The following is a 21,067-nucleotide window of genomic DNA, read 5'->3' on the forward strand; positions in this document are numbered from 1 at the left end:
TCCCCATCATCACTCTTCGTTGTCTGTCCATATAAATAAAAGGTTGTATTGTAATATAATTGAAGTAATGGAAAGGGTGTATTGTAATAAATTTAAATTTTTGGGAAGAAATAGAAGGCTTATTGTAATAAATTTATGGGTGAGTGGCAAAGCAAAAAAATGATACTCTAAAACTAAAATGATGAAGGAGGTGTATTATAATCAATTTAAACTTTTGGGAAGGAATAAAAGCTTTAGAAGCAAAATGACTTATTTTTCCTTTCACATAATAGTTTTCGTTAATGAAGGTGCATGATGGGTGGAAATGAATCTTTCAAACTTAAAAGGTGAAAAATCATCATTTCATCCAAGTTCACATGCAAAATAATTGTTCAACTATCAAATAAATAGTAAACTTTTTCTCAACTAATTTCACATTTGGGAATAATGTGTTAATCTACGAAATCTGAGGGAGAAAATGTTCTTTCACCAAACACTGTGGTGTTTGCAATCCCCCTTCTTCTTATTTAAACATGCAAGCAAAATAGTAGTTTCAACATTAAGTGCATAGTTTATAATATGATACATGAGAAAAATAATATATATTTTAAGGTGTATTAATATTTGATACGATATAGTTGATGGTGTTAGATTATATGATTCAAAAAATTAGATTTTCAATATGATTCAACTAGAATAGGTGAGAAGACGGGGGTTGGGTAGAATTTTTAGAGTCGAGGAACCTTAGTTTAAAAGAAAATGTCAAAAATTGGATTACATAATATCATTGACAATACATAATATAATTTTAAAAGGCCAAAAGACTTATTCTCAGTCAAGGAACCTTAATTTAAAAGAAAATGTCAAAAATGGATTACATAATATCATTGACAATGCATAATTTAATTTTAAAACGCCAGAAGACTTATTCTCACCCAATGTCCAGTCCATTGCCAAAGTGATACTTGCTTAATTTTGAAAATCTAAATACCTATTTGTCATCTAATTTTTGTTTATTTTTTTTATTAGTTACAAGGGTAAAAATATTATTTAACCAGTAATAATAAAAAAAATAAAATTTTATTTTATTTTCCCGTCTCTATTTAGAAAACTAACAAATTTCCTCTAACCTCATATTTTTCAATTTTAAACAGTGACTTTTTCCCCATGGCTTTAAAAGTTTCATCTCTTTTAGTTTTCTACTTTTCATCACCCCCTTAAAATTTTTGAAAATTTTGTTTCAACCCTAACTTTAAGGTTTCATCTCTTTCAGCTCTAGGGAACTCGGTGGTCAGCTAATCTTCTTTGTCAGCACTCTTCTTTTTTCACTATTGGTCTTCCATTTTTGTCAACCCACTATTTTTGTCAACTCTCTTCTCTAAATTGTCTTCATTGATGCTCTCCTTCTCTCATTATTTTCGCCTTTTCTCACGTTTCGTTGGCTTTCCACACATGCCAATAAATGTGTGGAAGAAGTGTGTGCAAAATATGTTTATTGTACTTGACACTCATACTCAATATCCAAATATTCTGGTGAATGACATGATTGAACCTAATGAGAATGAAATACAGAAACCATCGAACTATAATGGGCTGTCAAAGATGATTCAACTGGATTCCGAGAAGGAGAGTCGATGAAAATAGTGGGTCAATGAAGATGGAAGATGAATCATAGGAGAGGGAAAACACCGATGGAGAAGACTAGTCAATGACAGAATCCCTAGAGTTGAAAGAGATGAAAATCTAAAGTTAGGGGTGAAACAAAATTTTGAAAAAAATTTAGACAAGAAATTGAAAGGGATGAAACTTTTAAACAGAGGTGAAGTTACTTTTTTAAAACCGAAAATTATAAGATTATGAAAAAACTATTGTTTTTCAAAACTAAGATGGGGACAAAAGATTAAATTTTATTTTAATATTATTGGTTAAAAAATGTTTTTATTTTTATAATTAATAAAAAAATTTACTAAAAGTTAAATAACAAATAAATATTTAGATTTTTTAAAGTTAATAAATATTACTTTAACAATATACTAATCCTAACATTTAGAATAGGTGAAAAGACAAGACTGGGTAGAATTTTTAGGGTGGAGGAGCCTTAGTTTATAAAAGAAAAAAAAAAAAACCAAAAATAGATTCATAATATCATTGACAATACAACAAATAATTTTAAAACAACAGTGAAAGGTTTTCGTATAAGAAATAGATTAGGCCAATAAACGGTACAGTAAAATATCGATCTCCTACCTTTCAACTTTCAAAAACTAAAACATCCATCTATAATTTAAAAAATTAACATATTTTTTCTTAAAATTAAATTAAGATTAAGGGCAAAATTATCATTCAACAATAATATTTAAAGTTGATATAATTTTACTCTCTTAATTTGAAAAACTAGCAATTTCTTTTAAAATTAAGTTTTAAAAAGTGACATTTCCCCATTACTTAGGGTTTCCAATTTCGTCAACAAATTTTTGGTCAACAATAGGCGATCTCTCTCTCTCCCTCTAGTGCTCAATATCAAATCTACGATATCTGAATTTAATGAAATCTAAATGAAATCCAAATAAAAAGTCAAAACTCTTTGTCTAGATCTTTGTCATCTATATGAAGTTGGTTTTTTTTGGACGATAATGATGATGATTTAGACAAAGAGATCGGTTTTGTTTCGATCGTCATTATTATTTAGATAAAAAATTTTAAAAATTAGATGATTAGAGTTTGTGATTTCACCATACTTGGGTGGGAATAAGTCTTTTGGTTAATAGAGTATTTAGAAAATATGCATAATGAATTGTCATGTAAATTAAAGTTTCAGCCAATTTGTCGCTTTAGTACTGATCTTATGAATGGATAAACATTGAGTCAAAATCTCAAAAACCTAACAAAAGTGTGCAGCCCTTTTCCTTGAAAAGAAAAAAAGGCTTTGTCATGTCTATTTCATTGAACAGACAAAATTTACCCTAGGTCAATTGATGCACATTATGTGCTAATTGCCAGTTTATCTATGCACATTCTAACAAACATTTATAAATAATTGAATCAAGTGGGTTAAAATAGTAATTTTAATTATCATTTAAATTAATTTTTAACCTTATCTTATATGGTACCAATTGTTCTACACTCAGCCTTTATAAGAGTTCAATAGTTGCCCTTACTTAAAGAATGTTTTCAATAATAGCCCAATGATTTAATAAAATAATAAATATATGTATATATATTTTTTTATATAATTTAAATATATAAATTATATATCATTATGTGATTAAATGATTTTGAATTAAAAATAAAATAACACTCAACACATAATGACACATCATCTGTGTATTCAAATTATATGTAAAAAATGTGTAGGTGTAATATTGCCCTTAATAAAATTTTAATGTTGGCTTTATCGAAGGGATGTTGCATTGCATTTATAGTTTGTTTCAATACAAAACTCTAGACACTATAGATGATGAACGCATACATGACACTGGCTCATATTATGTCAATTTTGGCACGATTCATTATGTCTAAAGGTTGGCTTATGTCTAGGTTTGCCAACTGACGAGTATAGTGGGTCAAACCAATCCACTATCATGACAGGACTTATGACACGGATCAAAACCTATGGGTTATACCTTCACGAACCCTTAACAAATCTGTCCACATGTTTTGTGGGTCGATTCATAAAATTTTACATTTTTATATTTTTTTCAAATTTTAATTATTTTACTACTCTAACATATCATATCAGATCGACCCACGAGTCTTGTTCCATTACCCCTTTTACACCCTGTATGACTTGTAGGTCGTGTAAAAAACGAAAGATCATCTCTAAGCAGAACGAACAAAATGAATAACCTCAGCGTATTAACATAAAGTAAATAAATAATAACAATATTGCAAAAACAAAAATATATAATAGTGAAATGTTTGATGTAACTAGGCATGGATTTGATTCAATCAAGCTCGGATATGCTCAAACTTGACTAACATCAAATAGGAAGTATCTCTAATTCTGCTTAAACTGAATTCAATTAAGATATTTCCGATTTAAATTCGAGTTAACTCAAATCAAATCATTGTTGTGTTAATTCTATTTTATTAAGTTAAGTCTCTTTTTACCGGAGTAATTCTAAAGATCGTTTTAAGTTTTTAAACTAAGCTCAAATGAGCATTCTTATTTACCAAAGTTTAAACGAAGGTTCAGGCTTATCCAAATTAAGCAAGAGTGAATTAGAATTTAGTCTTTTTTTATAAAAAATGAATTAAAACAATGAACCATGTTTAGATCAAATTCAATTTCTTTAAGTTAAATAAAAGTTTTGAGTTAGTTCTGATCAAATCTACTAATGAATGTAATTATACTGTCATGATTAACTTTTTAAAATTGTTTTAAGTTTTAATTCAAGAACCATCTATATATTTACCATTTATATGCGTTTGATTCGAGTTACGTTTTATTATCACAAACAAATGATTGTTACAAAAAATTAAGTATTACTAAATATAAATTAACATTATGTTAGATTAAATTAACATATATAAATAAATATTATATTTAATTGACAATAATAAACAAATACATCAAGCGGGTAAGGTCAGCCCACAACATGACACAAACCCTTTTTTTTTGCATAGCTTGTGAGAGCATGACTTGTAAAATTGTAGTCTATGTCAGGGGTCTTAGGGTAAGGCTCATAAGCTAATTTGACATGATCCAATAAAAAATGATAAAAAGCTATAATTATTAAAAAATATAAAAAAATGTAACATATTAAGTCACCCTATGAATGTATATGGGTCAATCCATTAAGACACGACCTAGGGGCCCCTAGGGTAACCCACAAGCTAGCTCGCCTCACAAGACCTACCAATTAGTGGGCCTAAACATGACGAGCACCGTTATATTTGATATGATACAATCCACTTGTTATTTATGATAATAAAAGAATTTTGATATATTATTCTATTTAATGTCCTTAAATATGTTAAATAAAATAAAAAATACGGAGACAAGGGAAACTACAACAAATTAAAGGTGACCAAAAGAGAAATGACTAAGAAAAATTTTAATAAATCAAACGGTGAGACCTGAATGGAATAATTAGGGGATATCAATAGAATTGACATTAATATCATCTTCTAATCTTGATAAAATCAATCTTAATCTCATCTCTCATGTTGACAAAGGTATTTGGGTTCTCATCTTATGTCGATCTCATCTTTGATAGTGGAGTAGGAAATGTGGGTTGATCAAATTAGAAAGATTTTTTAGATTATCATGTTATTGATTTCTTCCAGTAACCTTCGCGATCTTTGTTGGTGGGCGGTGGCAGTGAGGTTGGGTGGCTTACAATTTAATTGAATGCAAAAACATTTTTATCTTGAAAATTGTATGACTGTAAGTAAAATAGTGAAATAGAGTTTTAAATTTATTTGAAATTTTAATTTAATACTGGAGCATTTACATTCTAAATATAAAATGGCTAAAGGACAAACCCTCACCCAAATTTTTTTTTCCTAAGTGTTCAGTTATTAATTTTAAAAAGTTTAAATACTCACCTATTTATTAATTTTGATTATTACTGTTAAAAATAAAATTTTTATTTTAAAATTTTATTTAAAAAATTAATTTATCCTCATTTTCTATTTTAATTCTAAAAATTAATAATTTCTTTATAACTTAATTTTAAAAAATTACTTTTTCACTCCCATCATTTAGGGTTTTTAAGATTCTCATATTTTAATGTTAACAATCACTCTCTCAAAGTTTAAAACAATACACTTACACCTCCAAAAATTTATTCTCTCGTACCGATGATTGTTCTTTCTGACAATTCCCTCCACTATATTGTCAACCCCACTACTAGTAAGCGCTCTCCCTCCTAAGTGGCTTTTCGATGTGAAAACTATCAAAAATCTAGTTGAAATGGCCAAATTTGTCACACGAATCTATGTGGCAAAATTGCATAGATCCGTACAACAAATTTAGCTATTTCAACCCAATTTTTGGTAGTTTTCACATTATGAAACCATCGGGAAGGGAGAGAGTATACTAGTGGTGGCGTTGACAATGCGTTTGAAGAAATAACCAGAAAGAACGATTGTCAGAGAGAGATAATAAATTTTTAGTAAGTGTAATGTTTTGAATTTTAAAGGTGTAGTTGTTAATTTTAAAATATAAAAGCCTTAGAAACTCTAAATGGTAAAGGTGAAAAAGTAATTAATTAAATTAAAAAAATTATTTATTTTCAAAATTAAAATAAAAATGAGGATAAATTATTATTTCTTTAAATAAAATTTTAAAATAATAATTTTATCTTTAATAATAATAATCAAAATTAATAAATGAATAAATATTTATATTTTTTTAATTTAATAAATAAAAACTTGACAAAAGAGTAAACTTTATATGAAAATAACTCTATTAGCGATGTAAAATTATAACAAATTGGATTATTTAACAATTTTTTTAAGAGTCTATAGTAAATTTAATATCGTATCACGTATTATATTATTTACCACAAACACAAAATTATAAGCATATTCTTTTTCTCAACAAATTAAATAAAGTAATTCCAATGATAGCAACAAAACAAGTAGTTGGAAGCTATCGAAAGATTGTCCCGATTCTTTGTCGGAGGAAAAATATTAATCTATTTCAACATCGGCAATCTGTTCACTGGACCCAAGGTCTCAATAATCTCTAAAAAGCCACGTGTCCAGTGTGTGATTACAGACAACAACCCCTCCCTGCTTAAAATTGGTCAACCAAAAGTTGCTTTTTAAGGAAGTCAAAAGTACACAGATCAGACGGTTAAAACGCTAAGTCCCTTTATCATCACCGATCAAATTCATCACGCCACGTTCACAGTCAGACTGCAGGCGCCAAACCTCACCCTCTCGCAAAATATTTCCTCCTCCGCCGCCCCTGAAAAATATTAAAAAGAAAAAAAGTGAAGAAAATAAAGAAATAATCAAATAAAACCGGAGGTCTCTCTGATATTTTATTTATATATTATTTAATATTTATATCCATTTCTCTCTCTGTACGGTTCTTTTCAGTTCGAATTTTCAAGGGAGAGAAGCATGGAGCTCCAACAAACAGTGAAAGAAGCCCTAAATGCACTGTACCATCATCCAGATGATACGGTGCGTATGAAAGCCGATAGATGGTTGCAAGATTTTCAAGGCACCCTCGATGCTTGGCAGGTGACTTTATAATTTCTCATTTCTTTTTTATGACTTACAGTGTCAAGCATCTTAAACGTATCGAATTTCACTTTGATTGTTTACTGTCTATATTTTGAAATATATTTATATATTTTTAAAAATTTCTTTAGTGTTTAATTTCGCTCTGGCTGGATTGAATCATTTAGCCGTGTTACGTAATTCAAACGTCTAGGTTTGAATTCTGCTGTAGTTAGGGTTTTGTTTGAATTTCAATTGACCTTAGTTAACTGTAGCAGTGTCTTTACTTTCCCGTGTTATGCTGTTACATTTTGCTTCAGTTGCTGTTAATTTTATTTCATTCCTCTGTATGAGTTTTGTTATTCCATTTCCTCTATCGAGATGAAAATGTGTTTATTGTTCTCTTTCATGTTTTGTTAACATCTTATACTGACTTCAGGTTGCCGATAATTTGCTTCATGATGCCACCAGCAATCTTGAAACGTTAATATTTTGTTCTCAGATGCTTAGAAGTAAGGTAACAAATTGTAACTTTACATCATTGCTCTGATGGCTCATGATTATTGAGCCACTTGTGAATTTTACAACTGTTTGATCTTATATGGCTGGGAAATGCTACTGCTATAGTAATAGTTATATAGCATCAAGATCTTGTGTAGGACTCTAGTGTTTTGTTATTAATAGAGCCTGATTTTGATTCTTTCCATATTTTATTTATAGGTACAACGAGATATTGAAGAGTTACCTTCTTCTGAAGCTGTTCGTGCACTACAGGATTCCTTAAATGTGAGTGGGTGAAGATGTCTACTTTCTCCAAAGGCTTGGGTGTAAATTTTATTAATTTTTCTGATATTTTTCATTAGTTTTTATGCATCTTATGTCATCCCATAATAAGTTAAAATGTGGCTTTAATCTGTATTTGCATCTATTAAGAATGATGTAATGCTGTAGAGCTCCTGGTTCTGGTCCATGTACTTATTATTATTGTCATCATCATCTTCATTTTTTTTATGTATCATTTGCAAGTAGAAGTATCATTGCAAGGCAGGAAGATGGGAGGCTAAACTCCCACCCTGCTCCCAACCTTGGGCAAGCCATAAAATCTATGAGAGTGATCAACTTAGTATTTGCTTAGTTTAAATACATCTCTTTTAATTAATGGATTCTTTGAAGAACGATTGTCAAATTATTCCATCAACAATTGCTTATAAGATTTTCTTTGAGCTCCTTTCAAGTTTGGGAGGTTTCTGAACTCCATAATAAGTTCCTCCTGGATTTATTTTGTTAGTCAACAGATAGTCTTTAGTTTGGTTTTTATGAACTGGATATACTTCATGAGTATTGGTACAATTTATTTGTCCACTTTCACACATGTCAGCATGTACATAATGCTTAAATTTCCCATATTGCCCACGGAATATAATGGCATGGATATTTTAAAATGCAGACCTTATTGAAAAAGTTCCATAGAGGCCCTCCTAAAGTCAGGACTCAGGTATTTTTTTGATAGCTCCTTTTTACTTATTATGACCTTTATTAATCCAACTTATCAACACTAAGAGAATTATTGTGCTCAATAATTTGGCTTTTTAGATAAGCATTGCAGTAGCTGCCTTGGCTGTCCATGTTCCTGCCGAAGATTGGGGAGGTGGTGGTATCGTTAGTTGGCTTCGGGATGAGATGAATTCTCACCCTGAATATGTCCCCGGATTTTTGGAGCTACTTACTGTATTGCCTGAGGTACTACTTGAATCATATGTTGGGGATGGTTCTTTTTGCTGCATTTTGTTTGTTCCATTTCTATATATGTGCATTTGCTTAGGTTTTTAAGCAGATACAATATGGTAGCACCTGTGGCAAACTGTGAAGGAAAACGAAGAAAATGGTTCTTATGAGAGAAATATCCTGATTGAAAATTATGATTAGTCTAAATAATTGAAAAAACTATAATGATTCAATGTCTGCATGATGAAAGAGCTTGATATGCTTTCAGTCTCTTGAACTTAGTAGATGTACAATCATCAGGAGCTCTATAAGCAGCCCACAACAAAGAACTAAAGCAAAAGATAAACATAACACTTATCTTCAGCTTAAGCTGAAACAGATTACCTATCTCTATGAATAAACAGAAAGGGATTTATCCTTGAAACTAAATCCATAAAGAAGCTGAAGAGTGGACAATGTCAACCACTTTCAGAATTCAATATTTCAGAATATTAGTTTAGTTACATCATCGAGTTTTTCTTCAGCTCAATCCTTAATCATTCTAGATGTCGGATTTTCTAACTTGGTTACCTGGGAGTGTTAATTGGGGTGCACCTTTGGTGTTAGAGGATACTTTCTTGCCTAGCACTGTTTTCATGTTCTGAATCGTGAGGATTTTATGCTTTTGAAATATAAGCTAAATGCTTTGCTTGTATCCTTGAAAAATATATAATTTTAGCTTGTTCGTTAGTTTTGGAGACATCTTTACTACCTATTGTCATATATCTTTTTTTTTCTTTTTTGTTTGTCATTCCATCAGGAAGTATACAATTACAAGATAGCAGCTCGTCCAGAAAGACGTCGCCGGTTTGAAAAGGAATTGATTTCTCAGATGGAGATTGCTCTTAGCATATTGACAGCTTGTTTGCAGATTAATGAATTGACTGAAAAGGTGGGACTTCTCTCATAATGCTGTATTCAACTGAGTGTTGTATGGTTACTTTTAAGATTGTTTCCCTCATTGGTTTACCATTAAGAAGTGGGCTCGTGAAATTATGCTTCTCTGTATTGATGGGGTAGGAAGAGGAAGCTGTTAATTTCAAAATTTGAGTTTGTTGACAGTATTACCTAAATGATTTTTTTTTTGGTTGTTGCTTGTATACACATAGTTTACTTTTTTTATTAGATTATGTGTAAGCCCTTGAGCTAAAACAAAGGATAGCCTTTTGCTATTAAAATTGTTTCTTTACAATAAATATTATTGAAATTAGTCCTGAATCGAACAGCAAACCAACTTATACTGGAAATATGTACCATAAAGACAATTTCCATGGCATTGTTTAAATCATTAGTAAAATCAGGAGTAAGATTTTGGTGCCTACAAAGGCATTAGTATTAAGACATGCCATTAGCATGGCATTGTTTAAAGCAAGAGTAAGATTTTCCTTTTAGATCACACAATTTGGTACCTACAAGTAGCATGACATTAATGGTGTTGTAAAATCATGAGTAAGATTTTTATTATCTTGTTTTCTGTATGTCATGTGCAAAAATGATGTTGAAAGTGTTTTTATCTTTTTCTTCATTGCCCCATAGCTTTGAAATTGTTTTCAAGCTTTTATGCTGCTGAGGTATTGTGTGTAATTCTGTTCTCAACTGTTTTCTCAATCCTAAAGACTTTTTTGCTTTTGGAGGAGCAAGGAAGGTTGAAGTTTAATTGAAAATGTAGTGTACTAAGAATTCTTTAGATTATTTTTTGGACAGGAATTACAACAAGGTTTTGAATATGCTCTGGAGAATGAATGGGGCACTTTATGGCATAAGAATCATTCTGTAGCTTCATTATGTCTTCAATTTGTAGTGACTAATCCTTGCGCACATATAGACATTCATACCCTGTGTAATTGTAATTCCTGGCAATTTTTTTAACTTAAGATGCTTCCTTTTGTCATGTAGAAGCATTTTGAATCCTTCTTTTATCAAAAAAAATTGACAAGTCTGCCTTTAAATGCATTGGTAAGTGGCTTTCTGATCATTTCTTCTTGATTGATATGCTAGGTTCTCGAGGCATTTGCATCTTGGCTTCGATTAAAGCATAGGTGAGTATTTTTTTGAGTAGAACTAGAAATTTGACAAGTCCTGTGTATTTTTATTGGTGTTTTGCAATACTTCCCACTTAGTTTGAAAGCTGCTGCCAGAATTTTGTGTCCTTAACATGTTTGAACCTCATGGAAAATTTGAAATAGGGTTTTTACCTGTGCACGAAAAAGGATGGAATTTCCCATAAAGTTGATATGTCGTAAAAGGCAATTAGTGGCCCAAAAATGTCTCCAGATCTGCATTATTGTTTTTTTTTTTTAAAATAAATTTATTGACTTAGAGTCTTGTTTGATTTGTTTAGTATTTTCTTTTTATTCTTGGTTCTTTTTTTTTTTTAATTGGCTAGAAATCATGGCATAATCACACTGTGGAAAAGAGTTAATTTCTTAAAGGGGTTGCTTCTCTAACTCATTTTGTTGCTTTTTGTTAATTTAGTAAACAATGTGGCTATTGATACCATAAATTTGTATCAATTTGTAGCTACCTTGTATGACCTTTCTAATCTACCTTGCTTCATTGTAGTTTAAAATTTGTAGAACTTCTCTTAAATTCTGTTGGTTTCAGGATTCCTGGTTCTTTGCTTGCCTCTCATCCACTGGTCCTCACAGCTCTCTCAAGCTTGCATTCCGAGATACTGTCTGAGGCATCTGTAAATGGTACTGTTTTTGCAACGTACTCACATTACTCAGAACATTTTGACTTTCTTGTGATTTAGTATAATGTGTTTATGGCTTTATTTAGATTATCTGCCAACCATTTATGTGTGCATTATAAATGGATATCTGAACTTATCCAGAAAAGGATAGTTAGAGATATTAATAGAGTTTACCTCTCAAAATATATTGGCTTTTTGTCTTTTTCAAAATAACGAAAAGAATGTGGAAATTAATTGTTCAAGCCTGGACATTAGCTATAGAATTTTCTGAACTGTAATGAAAGAGCAAAACATTATGAAATTTCTTTTACATCTTTGCAGTCATCTCTGAACTGATACACTACTCAGCAGCTGCAAGCTCTGGTGGTGCTGCTGTAAGCATGCCCTTAATCCAAGTAATTGTGCCTCAAATTATGAATTTAAAGGCACAGCTTACAGATTCATCAAAGGTATTCTATCATATAATATTTCTGGGTCTAATATGGATACCCAATGGCTGGCCAATGTGAGTGATTGGAACTTGACGGCATATTATGTTTACTTCTGTATTTACTTTCAGGATGAGGAAGATGTGAAGGCTATTGCTCGATTATTTGCTGACATGGGTGATTCATATGTTGAACTGATTGCAGCTGGTATATATTATTTGCCTTTATAGAAACTTGTAATTTTGTGTGCTTTTTGCTTCTTATGGTTTGTATTACTCCTGATTAATTTAAAATACATTTGGATTAGTTTTGTTGTTTTACTATGACTTATTTTCTTTCCACAGGTTCTGATGAATCGATGTTAATAGTGCATGCCCTGTTGGAAGTTGCTTCACACCCTGAATATGATATTGCTTCAATGACTTTTAATTTCTGGCACAGTCTTCAGTTTATCTTGACAAAAAGGTATATCATCTGCAGCTTAGCAAAATAGATTGTTGGTCTTTAGTATGGTGTTCTGGATGTAATGATCGTAATGTACCAGGGATTCTCATGTCTCATTTGGTGATGAAGCATATGCTGAAGCCGATAGAAATAGAAGATTGCAGGTTTTTCGTTCAGCCTATGAGTCCCTTGTATCCTTGGTGAGTCTGCTGGTTAACTTCATAACGTCAACATTTTGTCGTTTCAAGTTATTAAGTTTCTTTAAATGGATTCTGCCTCACCTATTTCCGTAGTTATGGCACTACTTGCATTAGTTTAGGGGTTATTATCTGTATGTGTTGTTTAGGTTGAGGAGAAGTAGATGAGTCACCTTGATTTCTTCCATTTTATCAGCCTCCACCAATTTTTTTTTTCCCTAGAATTAATATTTTTTTCCAAATGCATCTGACCTGATTAGAAGAGGTAACAGTATGAAACTCTTATCAGCTAAAGCTTCTTGAGTGTTATGGTTTTTCTTCACAGGTTAGCTTCCGAGTTCAATACCCTCGAGATTATCAAGACCTTTCATTAGAGGACCTCAAGGAGTTTAAACAGACTAGATACGGTAATAACAAGATATTTGGCGTTGAGATTATTTTTGCTTCTGTTACTTGTTAAAGGTTTCATAGATTGCATGGTGGATGTTTCAAACGATACTCTTTTGCTAAGCTCACTGAAAGACAACAAAGCAATTTTTTTAGAATTGATTACCATCTGTTGCTGTGAGAGCATATTTTATTGGACAAACTAGTATCCTTGGATTGCAACATTGATAGATTGGACACATGTAAACCCCCAGAAAGGAACTTTTTGGAGATGAGAGGTAGAAATAACTACGGTTTAGCAAATGCTGACTGTTTGGTCATGCCCTCAAAAATTTGGAGTTTGCTGTTTGGTGACGGCAATAAATTCAGATCTGCTAACTTAGTGTGTTGTTAATATGTTACTGGGTACTGGTGATTTTTTTCAATATATGTTGACTTTTGCATATAATCAATTACTTCTGATATCTTCCACCTTTCATCTACATTGTTCATGTTAAAGATTATTTACTTAAAATGATAAGCAAAGTAATTGAAAAATTAATGGCCCTCAGTTAGCAGCATTTTTGTATCAGACACTCTGCTCATATTTTGTGTTTTAGGTATTTTAGCATGTTAATTTGAAAGATGCTTCTGCTGTAAGGCAGAGTTACAATTCTGGTCCTCCGAGTAATGCTTATTATAGGCTGCTCCGCCAAGGAGCATGTAATGATAAAAATCAGGTGTTTAATTTTTTCCCTATATTTACTGTGGTAATGATCTATAGGCAGAGTTTGGATTTTTCTTATCAGTGTAACGTATATGTTTGTTCTTACTCATATTTCTGATAAAAGTGAATCAAGAGCATTAAAGTAATTTGGTTTTTTCATCTCATTTAGTGTAGTCAACGAGTTGATTTTTACTCCATGCTGCAATGGTATTATTTATTTCATTGCTTATTCTATGTGATTCAGTCAAAGTTATCTTTTGAATGTGAAGGTTGTTACATCTGCCTCTTCTTTTATATTTTCATCTTCATGAGACCTGGCATCTAGCACTTCTTCAATGCTAACGGAATCTCTGATGTTCCTAGCTGTTGCGGATGTCCTAATTGATGCAGCATCAGTTTTAGGTGGTGATGCAACATTGAAAATTCTTTACACGAAGCTTGTTGAGGTGCGTATCATTTGCTTCGATGTGGGGTGATAATCTCCACTGTCCATGAAGTTGTTCGATCTTTTTTTATGGTTTAATCTTTGAATATCACAAGGCTTATAATATTGCTGGCATCAGAAAGATTGTGTTGCTCTCTTCTTTTGATCTATGCATGCCTCAGAGTTAGGGCCATAATACAACGGTGTAAGGGTTGTAATAATTACACTCCCCAATGAATTCTGTAAAATTCGTTTTGAAGATCCTCCCACTCATACATTGAAATGCCTAAATGATGCCAAGGTTCACCCTTACTGGATTTCTATAACTGTTCAACTCAAATGTGTAATTTCTTTATAAAATTTCAAGACTTGCTTCATTTTCTCTAGAATTGCTTATGTAATTTTTTATTGTAAATTTCTTTAACGTGAGAGTTAACTAAATTCATTTAAGATGCTCAAATTTGAATGATACTGATATATTAAGTTTTTGCTTTCTGTTCCTGTCTTGAACAGCTTGAGAGTTATTAGTTCAAATTAACAGTCTCTTTTCATGTAACCTAATGGAAACCTGTTTGTAAGATTTTGGTTGATACTAACTCTTTTTTCAGATTTTGATCCTTGCTAATTTTCTGTTTTTGAGAGTTTAGTCCATGCAAACTTTCTGTTTTTGAGAGTTTGATCCATGCAAACTTTCTGCTGCATGACATGACCTTAGATATGGCTCTAGTGACCAGTGTGATGTTATGTGTTATCTTAGTTGAGAATATTTATGGTTAAATATAGTGTCTTGCAAATGATGTTGCATTTCGGAGTTTTTCTTTGGAGAGTGAAAAGCTAATTAGATGGTGATATCCTCTTTTGAATAGACTTAAAGAATGATTATAAAAATAAGCCTCGACTGTATAATGGCTACTCCTGGGATGCACTGCTAGAGCTTATTGTAAGTTAAATCTTAAGGAATTCTAATTAATGGTATGAAATTGTGCACATTCTTGTGTTTTAGTATAGCAACTGAAAAGGTTATCACGTTGCATCATAGGGACATCTGATATTGCTTATGATAATATGAGAGTACTTGAAGCATCAAATCATTTTGAAGAATGGAACAGGAGATTGATGGCATGGAATATAATTATAATACTATAATCATGCAATTCAGTATTCTGTCCATTAATATAAAGTGTCTAATTATAATTTTTTGCGGTTCCCTCTTGGGTAACTTTAGATTGAGGTTTTGGCTAAAAGCTAAAACTTCTTCTGCTACATTATCAATCTTTCTTTAATAAGACATGAAGTAGGATTTGTGGCTAATGGGACAGGCCATTGGAATGTAGAATAGGGTGCTGAGATTCCGCCATATGTAAATTCTTTAGTTAATGGGTTGCTATGATGGCGCTATTTTGTTTCTGGATTTCAGATTCTTGTGGGAGTATATTAAGCTTATCCACCAGATCATGACTGATAAGAGCTGCATACCTTTTTACTGTGCTTGACAGTTTTTTACTATATTATGTTTGGCTTATTAATGTGACAACTTCTGTGGCTCAAATGTTTTTCTTTTGTATTATCCAAGGGTGTAGCTTGTTGTGGAAATGAACATAGTGGGTGGCATCCAGCAGAAGCTGCTTTATTTTGCATCCGGGCTATATCCAATTATGTTTCAGTTGATGAAGCTGAGGTGATGCCCCAGGTATGAATGTTCCTTGGGCTCTCTCATTTTTAAATGGTACTATATGTTATGAATATTTAAGTTTATCCTTTTGCATGGCTGCTTGGTGAGTGTTCCTGCACCTCAAGTTTCTTTTGAAAATTAACTCTGCTCCTTATTTGGTTTTTGTAATTGATTGATTTGCTTTTTATAGATTCTTTCCATGGGTAAGTATTTTTTCCTTTGTTTTTGTTCATATACATTAATTTCAATTTTGTTCTCTTTGTTATACAGGTTATGGCTTTGCTTCCTAAACTTCCTCAACAACCCTTACTGCTCCAGACTGGTATTGCGTTAATGGATATCTTTTAATTTTATTTTAGAAGACAGAAGATTGTTTTTTCTGTGCTAGTATTATGTTTCTCCAAATTGGTGGCCAACAATTATTAGCAACCTTTGTGATAAGAGTATTAATCCCTCATTATAAAGGTATTATCTGCTTACCTTATGAATTGCAGTTTGCTTAACTGTTGGAGCATATTCAAAATGGCTTGATGCTGTGTCAAGTGATCCGTCTATATTGGCTTCAGTCCTTGGTATGCTCACAAGTGGCATGGGCGTATCAGAAGATTCAGCTGCGGCTGCGGCTGTGGCATTTAGACATATCTGTGATGGTATAGGATCTCTTTTATTGAGTATTTATTTGTTGTGTATTTCTAAGATTGGGAGAAGAGGGGAGGGGGCCAAATAGTTGGTTGTGTTTTTACAAGATCTCGGTCTCCATTGGTTGCTTACAGGGAATTAATGGATTATATGTGCTTGTGACAACAATGAACTAATTGATCTAGATTTTTTCTCTTTTTAATGTAAAATTTTTGTTTTCTTTAAATGGCACTGAGTTTTTGATCTTTTGGCTTCATTACCTTCTTAGGAAATTCATAAAGAAGAAATTACTTTCGGTTACATCCTGGAAGTTTTAAGGTTCCTGTGGGGTTTTGGGTTGTTGGTATGTGTTTCAACAAGGATTGGAGTAGCTCATTTAGGTTCTAACTCATGTTCAGTAGACTGTTTATTCTGCCTTGGAAATCTTAAATAGTTGTAACATGTTTTCTATAATCTTTATGTTTTCCGTCCTTGTGCCTGAATTTTTAATTTCAATGCTACTATTGATGTGTGTTCATTTGTTTTTGATGTAGATTTAGTTTATCTTGATAGTTTCTTTGTTTACTGATTAGCATATCCATGGAAATATGAGTGTGCTTTTCTCTGGTTTTTAGTGTGATAGTAATGGTTTGTATACAATTGTAGATTGCCGGAAAAAGCTTTGTGGATACTTGGATGGCCTCTATAATGTGTACCGAGCAGCAGTTAATGGGGAAGGTAGTTTAAAAGTTTCTGCTGAGGACTCGTTGCATCTGGTTGAAGCCTTAAGGTATCTACTGCTCAAGGACTTCAATAGTGAAAAATACTAGATTATTTGAATTCTGCATAAATAACTTGATTAAGTTCTTCTAAATCTATTTTTGCAGCATGGTTATTACAGAACTTCCTCAAGATGATGCTAAGAAGGCTTTGGAGATGTTGTGCTTACCGGTCGTTACTCATTTACAGGTTAGTTCTGCATCTACTGGATTCAATGAGTATCATCTGCTAGTTTACTATATTATTAATTTTATGATCTTACAATCAGGACGTTATCAATCAAGGACCAGATGTATTGCAGAAGAAACATTCTCGTGACTTAACTGTTCATATTGATCGATTTGCCTACATCTTCAGGTGTGGTCACTGTCCTTTTGGTTTTTCTACCTATTTTAATCTATAGAGATATTCTGAATGTGCTACTGCCTCCAATTTCAGGCATGTAAATCATCCTGAAGCTGTGGCAGATGCAATACAAAGGCTTTGGCCCATATTCAAAGCTATATTTGATATGTAAGCATTTATAACCTACCAATTTTGGAAATTTCATGTAAATGTGCTTTCTCTGCTTCGCATTTTATTCTTGGTTAATATCTGTTGAGTATGTTTCTGGTGCAGTCGTGCTTGGGATATGCGAACAATGGAGTCTCTTTGTCGAGCTTGCAAATATGCTGTGAGTTCAATCAAACATTATAGATTTCTAATTGTCAAAATGATGCTTGCTGTTTTATTGACTTGGTGATACGCAGCTTTGTATTAAAAATAGTGATGCTATATATCTTTATGTTGAGATAAGATTCCAATGAAGTGCTATCTTAATTTTATGTTGAAGCTTATCTTTCTCTGTCCATCAGGTGAGAACTTCTAAAAGGTATATGGGAATCACAATTGGAGCCATTCTAGAGGAGATTCAAGGTCTATATCAACAACACCAACAACCATGTTTCCTTTATCTCTCTAGTGAAGTTATAAAGGTATGTATGTCCTAATATAAGCATCAACTGTAACAACCGGGTCAACTGTCAAGATATTATGTATTTATGTGCGTCCCTCTTGATCTAGGTTCAATTGAGAGGGATGTGCCTAAATATACAGTTCCTTGACAGTGGGCCAGGTTGCTACATCAACATTTGTCTATCATAAACTTGAGCAGTCAGCATGTTTTACTTCACAGATATTTGGTGCTGACCCATCTTGTGCTAGCTACTTACATAATTTGATAGAAGCTCTTTTCAAGCGCACAACATGTCTTCTCACAAGTATTGAGGTATGGTTTCAATGAGCTCTATGTTGTCTTCCTCTTTCAAGAGTTTCCTGATATTTATGTTACTTGATCCTCTATTTCCCAGGAGTTTACTTCAAGGCCTGATGTGGCAGATGATTGTTTTTTGTTGGCATCAAGGTGCATTCGCTATTGTTCACAGTTATTTATCCCGTCTTCTGTATTTCCATCATTAGTAGATTGTGCTATGATTGGAATTACAGTACAGCACAGGTCTAGCTTCTCTTTCTTACAGTGTGTGTTATATATTATATTTTTTAGCCATTATAGTTTTTCTTGAGTCCTTAGATATGATTGTTTAAATAAGTCTATAAAAATACAATAAGCTATGTTATGTAAAGGACAAGTGAAAAAGTAACACAAATGACCATTTAATTAATATATTGATCCTGATTTAATCCACTATCAATTAAGCTAGTTTCTTTGGATCTTTTATCAAAGGAGACCTTGAGTTGGGTTTATCTTCCTCAAAGTTTAAAGTACAGAACATCATTCAAGAATAAGGAACAAAGTTGTTTAATAAAATGTCAAAACTGAAAACAGTACTGTCCAAGGCCTTTTAGGAAAGCCAAATCTAAACTAATATCTGTGATCTGTAGGTGCTATCATGTTGTAAGTGATGCAGAAACTTAAAAAATTTCTTACAACAAAAGTGGTATTGCTTAGACACTAGGACACATGCTTACAAGCTTATCCAGATGTAGCCTAAAAAACCTCATGCATCTACAGTGTATGTTATCTTTTCTGCATTAGGATTTTTGATATAAAATATGTTGTAGATGCACTTTTAACATTTGCCCGATGAACCAATGCATGAGTGTATGCAGCATTCATGTCTTACAGGACAGAGACCTTCTATAAAGGCTTTCCCTTCTATAGGTTTCTTATCTTTTTGTTGTTCTGGCATTCATCAATTTTTTATTCCTATCCCTACAGGCAGTTTTCATTCTTGTGTAATTGTTATCCACGAGCACACTTTCTGAAACTCTATGTTGCCATAAGTTCATGGTTAACTGTCACTGTTTCTTCTCTTCTTCATCTTTTTTTGTTTTTTTTTCAACTTTTATGTTTTCTTGGTTTGCAGGGAGGCCTCCAATTCCATATTGACCTTTCTATCTGATATCTTTGATCTTGCAAAGTCTTGCAAGGGAGAAGAATTCTTATCTTTAAGAGATAGTATCATTATTCCTCGTGGTGCCAGCATTACCAGAATTTTGATTGCTTCATTAACAGGAGCACTCCCGAGTTCTCGAATAGAGATGGTAGGTCCAAGTTCTTTGTAAAAATTTAAACATGTTATAGTAAATATTGTGTATTAGATTAATGTTTACGTACTTTTTTGTTGATTAGACTATCATGGAACCTTCTTTTACCGCAGGTAACTTATGCATTACTGGCCTTAACTCGAGTATATCGTCCCCAAGCATTGGAGTGGGCCAAAGAGAGTGTTTCACTGATTCCATCGACCGCCGTTGCAGAGGTGGAACGGACAAGATTTTTGCAAGCATTATCAGATGCAGCATCGGGAGCTGATGTGAATGTCCTGATGGCTCCAATTGAAGAGCTGTCGGATGTTTGCCGTCGTAATCGAACAGTTCAAGAGATTGTCAAAGGAGCTTTGAAACCGCATGAATTGAATATGGTGCCTGTATCATAATGGAAAGTAACACAAAAGGGGCTGTTTTGCTAAGGTCCCGATTGTCGTTCCACTCGATTGTGTATTAGTCATATTTTTTTATCATTGTGTGTCCATTATCATTCTCCAATTTTTTTGTGAGGAGAATCTGGCGTTTTTATTGGTGGGCGAGATCAGGTTGTGCCATTGTTTCGTCATTGACTGAGTGGTCCCAATTGGCTTAATTTTTTTAAGGGTAAAGTTTTCCGTATAGATTTGTAATTTTCTTTGGTAATGGAAAGATTTTTTTTTTAATTTAATGAGTTGGTGATTTAGTTTGAATTCGGCCCAACATTTAAGATCTAATTTAAATTCGGTTCAAATCTTGCTTGTTTGTTTACATGAGTTGAGCTTAACTCGAAATTTAACTTAGTTCGGATCAACTGGATTGCAGCTTGGAATCAATGGCTCAGAATGGACATTCATGCAAGCACAAGGTGTTGCTTTAGCTGAAAGACTGATAAATCCGCGAGGAATTAGAAGTAACACAACGCTACAGTCATCATTCCACTAATTATGTTGATTTTGAAGAGAAATTTCATGGCTTATGGATGTGAAAAACTATGATAAGATGTTCAGTTTAAGTATTGAATGAAAACAAAATGTCAAATATATACAATTAAAAGAAAAAAAAAAACGATGAAAGCTTCAGTACTTAAAATTCTATTTGATTTTAGGGACGGGGACAATTTCTCACCCAATTTTTAGTGTAACCTTAAAGGGTTGTTTGGTTTAGATAATGTTTTATTATTAAAATAGAAAGATTATTTTGAAGATAGATTACTTAGAAGATTATTGGATATAAATGATTACTATGTTTGATAAAATTTGGTAGAT

The 21,067-nt window shown here is 32.4% G+C and overlaps 1 protein-coding gene across 1 annotated transcript; it reads left to right on the forward strand.

The window, feature by feature from the left end:
• Positions 1–6,834: 6,834 nt before the first annotated feature.
• On the forward strand, positions 6,835–20,485 carry LOC123204465 (transportin MOS14-like). Its single transcript, XM_044621132.1, has 27 exons — positions 6,835–7,179; positions 7,598–7,675; positions 7,879–7,944; positions 8,606–8,653; positions 8,752–8,898; positions 9,683–9,814; positions 10,921–10,961; positions 11,527–11,618; positions 11,939–12,066; positions 12,177–12,252; positions 12,390–12,510; positions 12,590–12,689; positions 13,012–13,093; positions 14,143–14,225; positions 15,777–15,893; positions 16,146–16,197; positions 16,370–16,525; positions 17,160–17,283; positions 17,381–17,462; positions 17,542–17,630; positions 17,712–17,786; positions 17,892–17,946; positions 18,128–18,247; positions 18,448–18,540; positions 18,623–18,768; positions 19,640–19,817; positions 19,934–20,485. The coding sequence occupies exons 1-27, from the start codon at positions 7,057–7,059 to the stop codon at positions 20,210–20,212; spliced, it is 2,883 nt and encodes a 960-aa protein (XP_044477067.1). The 5' UTR covers positions 6,835–7,056; the 3' UTR covers positions 20,213–20,485.
• The last annotated feature ends 582 nt before the right edge of the window (positions 20,486–21,067 follow it).

The sequence above is a fragment of the Mangifera indica genome, chromosome 20 (genome assembly GCF_011075055.1).
Source record: "Mangifera indica cultivar Alphonso chromosome 20, CATAS_Mindica_2.1, whole genome shotgun sequence".
In the NCBI taxonomy this organism is placed as follows: Eukaryota; Viridiplantae; Streptophyta; class Magnoliopsida; order Sapindales; family Anacardiaceae; genus Mangifera; species Mangifera indica.

Coding starts and splice junctions, on each gene's coding strand:
- LOC123204465 (XM_044621132.1), top strand. CDS start 7,057: ATGGAGCTCCAACAAACAGTGAAAGAAGCCCTAAATGCACTGTACCAT. Junction 16,198..16,369: donor ACCCTTACTGCTCCAGACTG/GTATTGCGTTAA, acceptor TATGAATTGCAG/TTTGCTTAACTGTTGGAGCA. Junction 17,463..17,541: donor CGGTCGTTACTCATTTACAG/GTTAGTTCTGCA, acceptor TCTTACAATCAG/GACGTTATCAATCAAGGACC.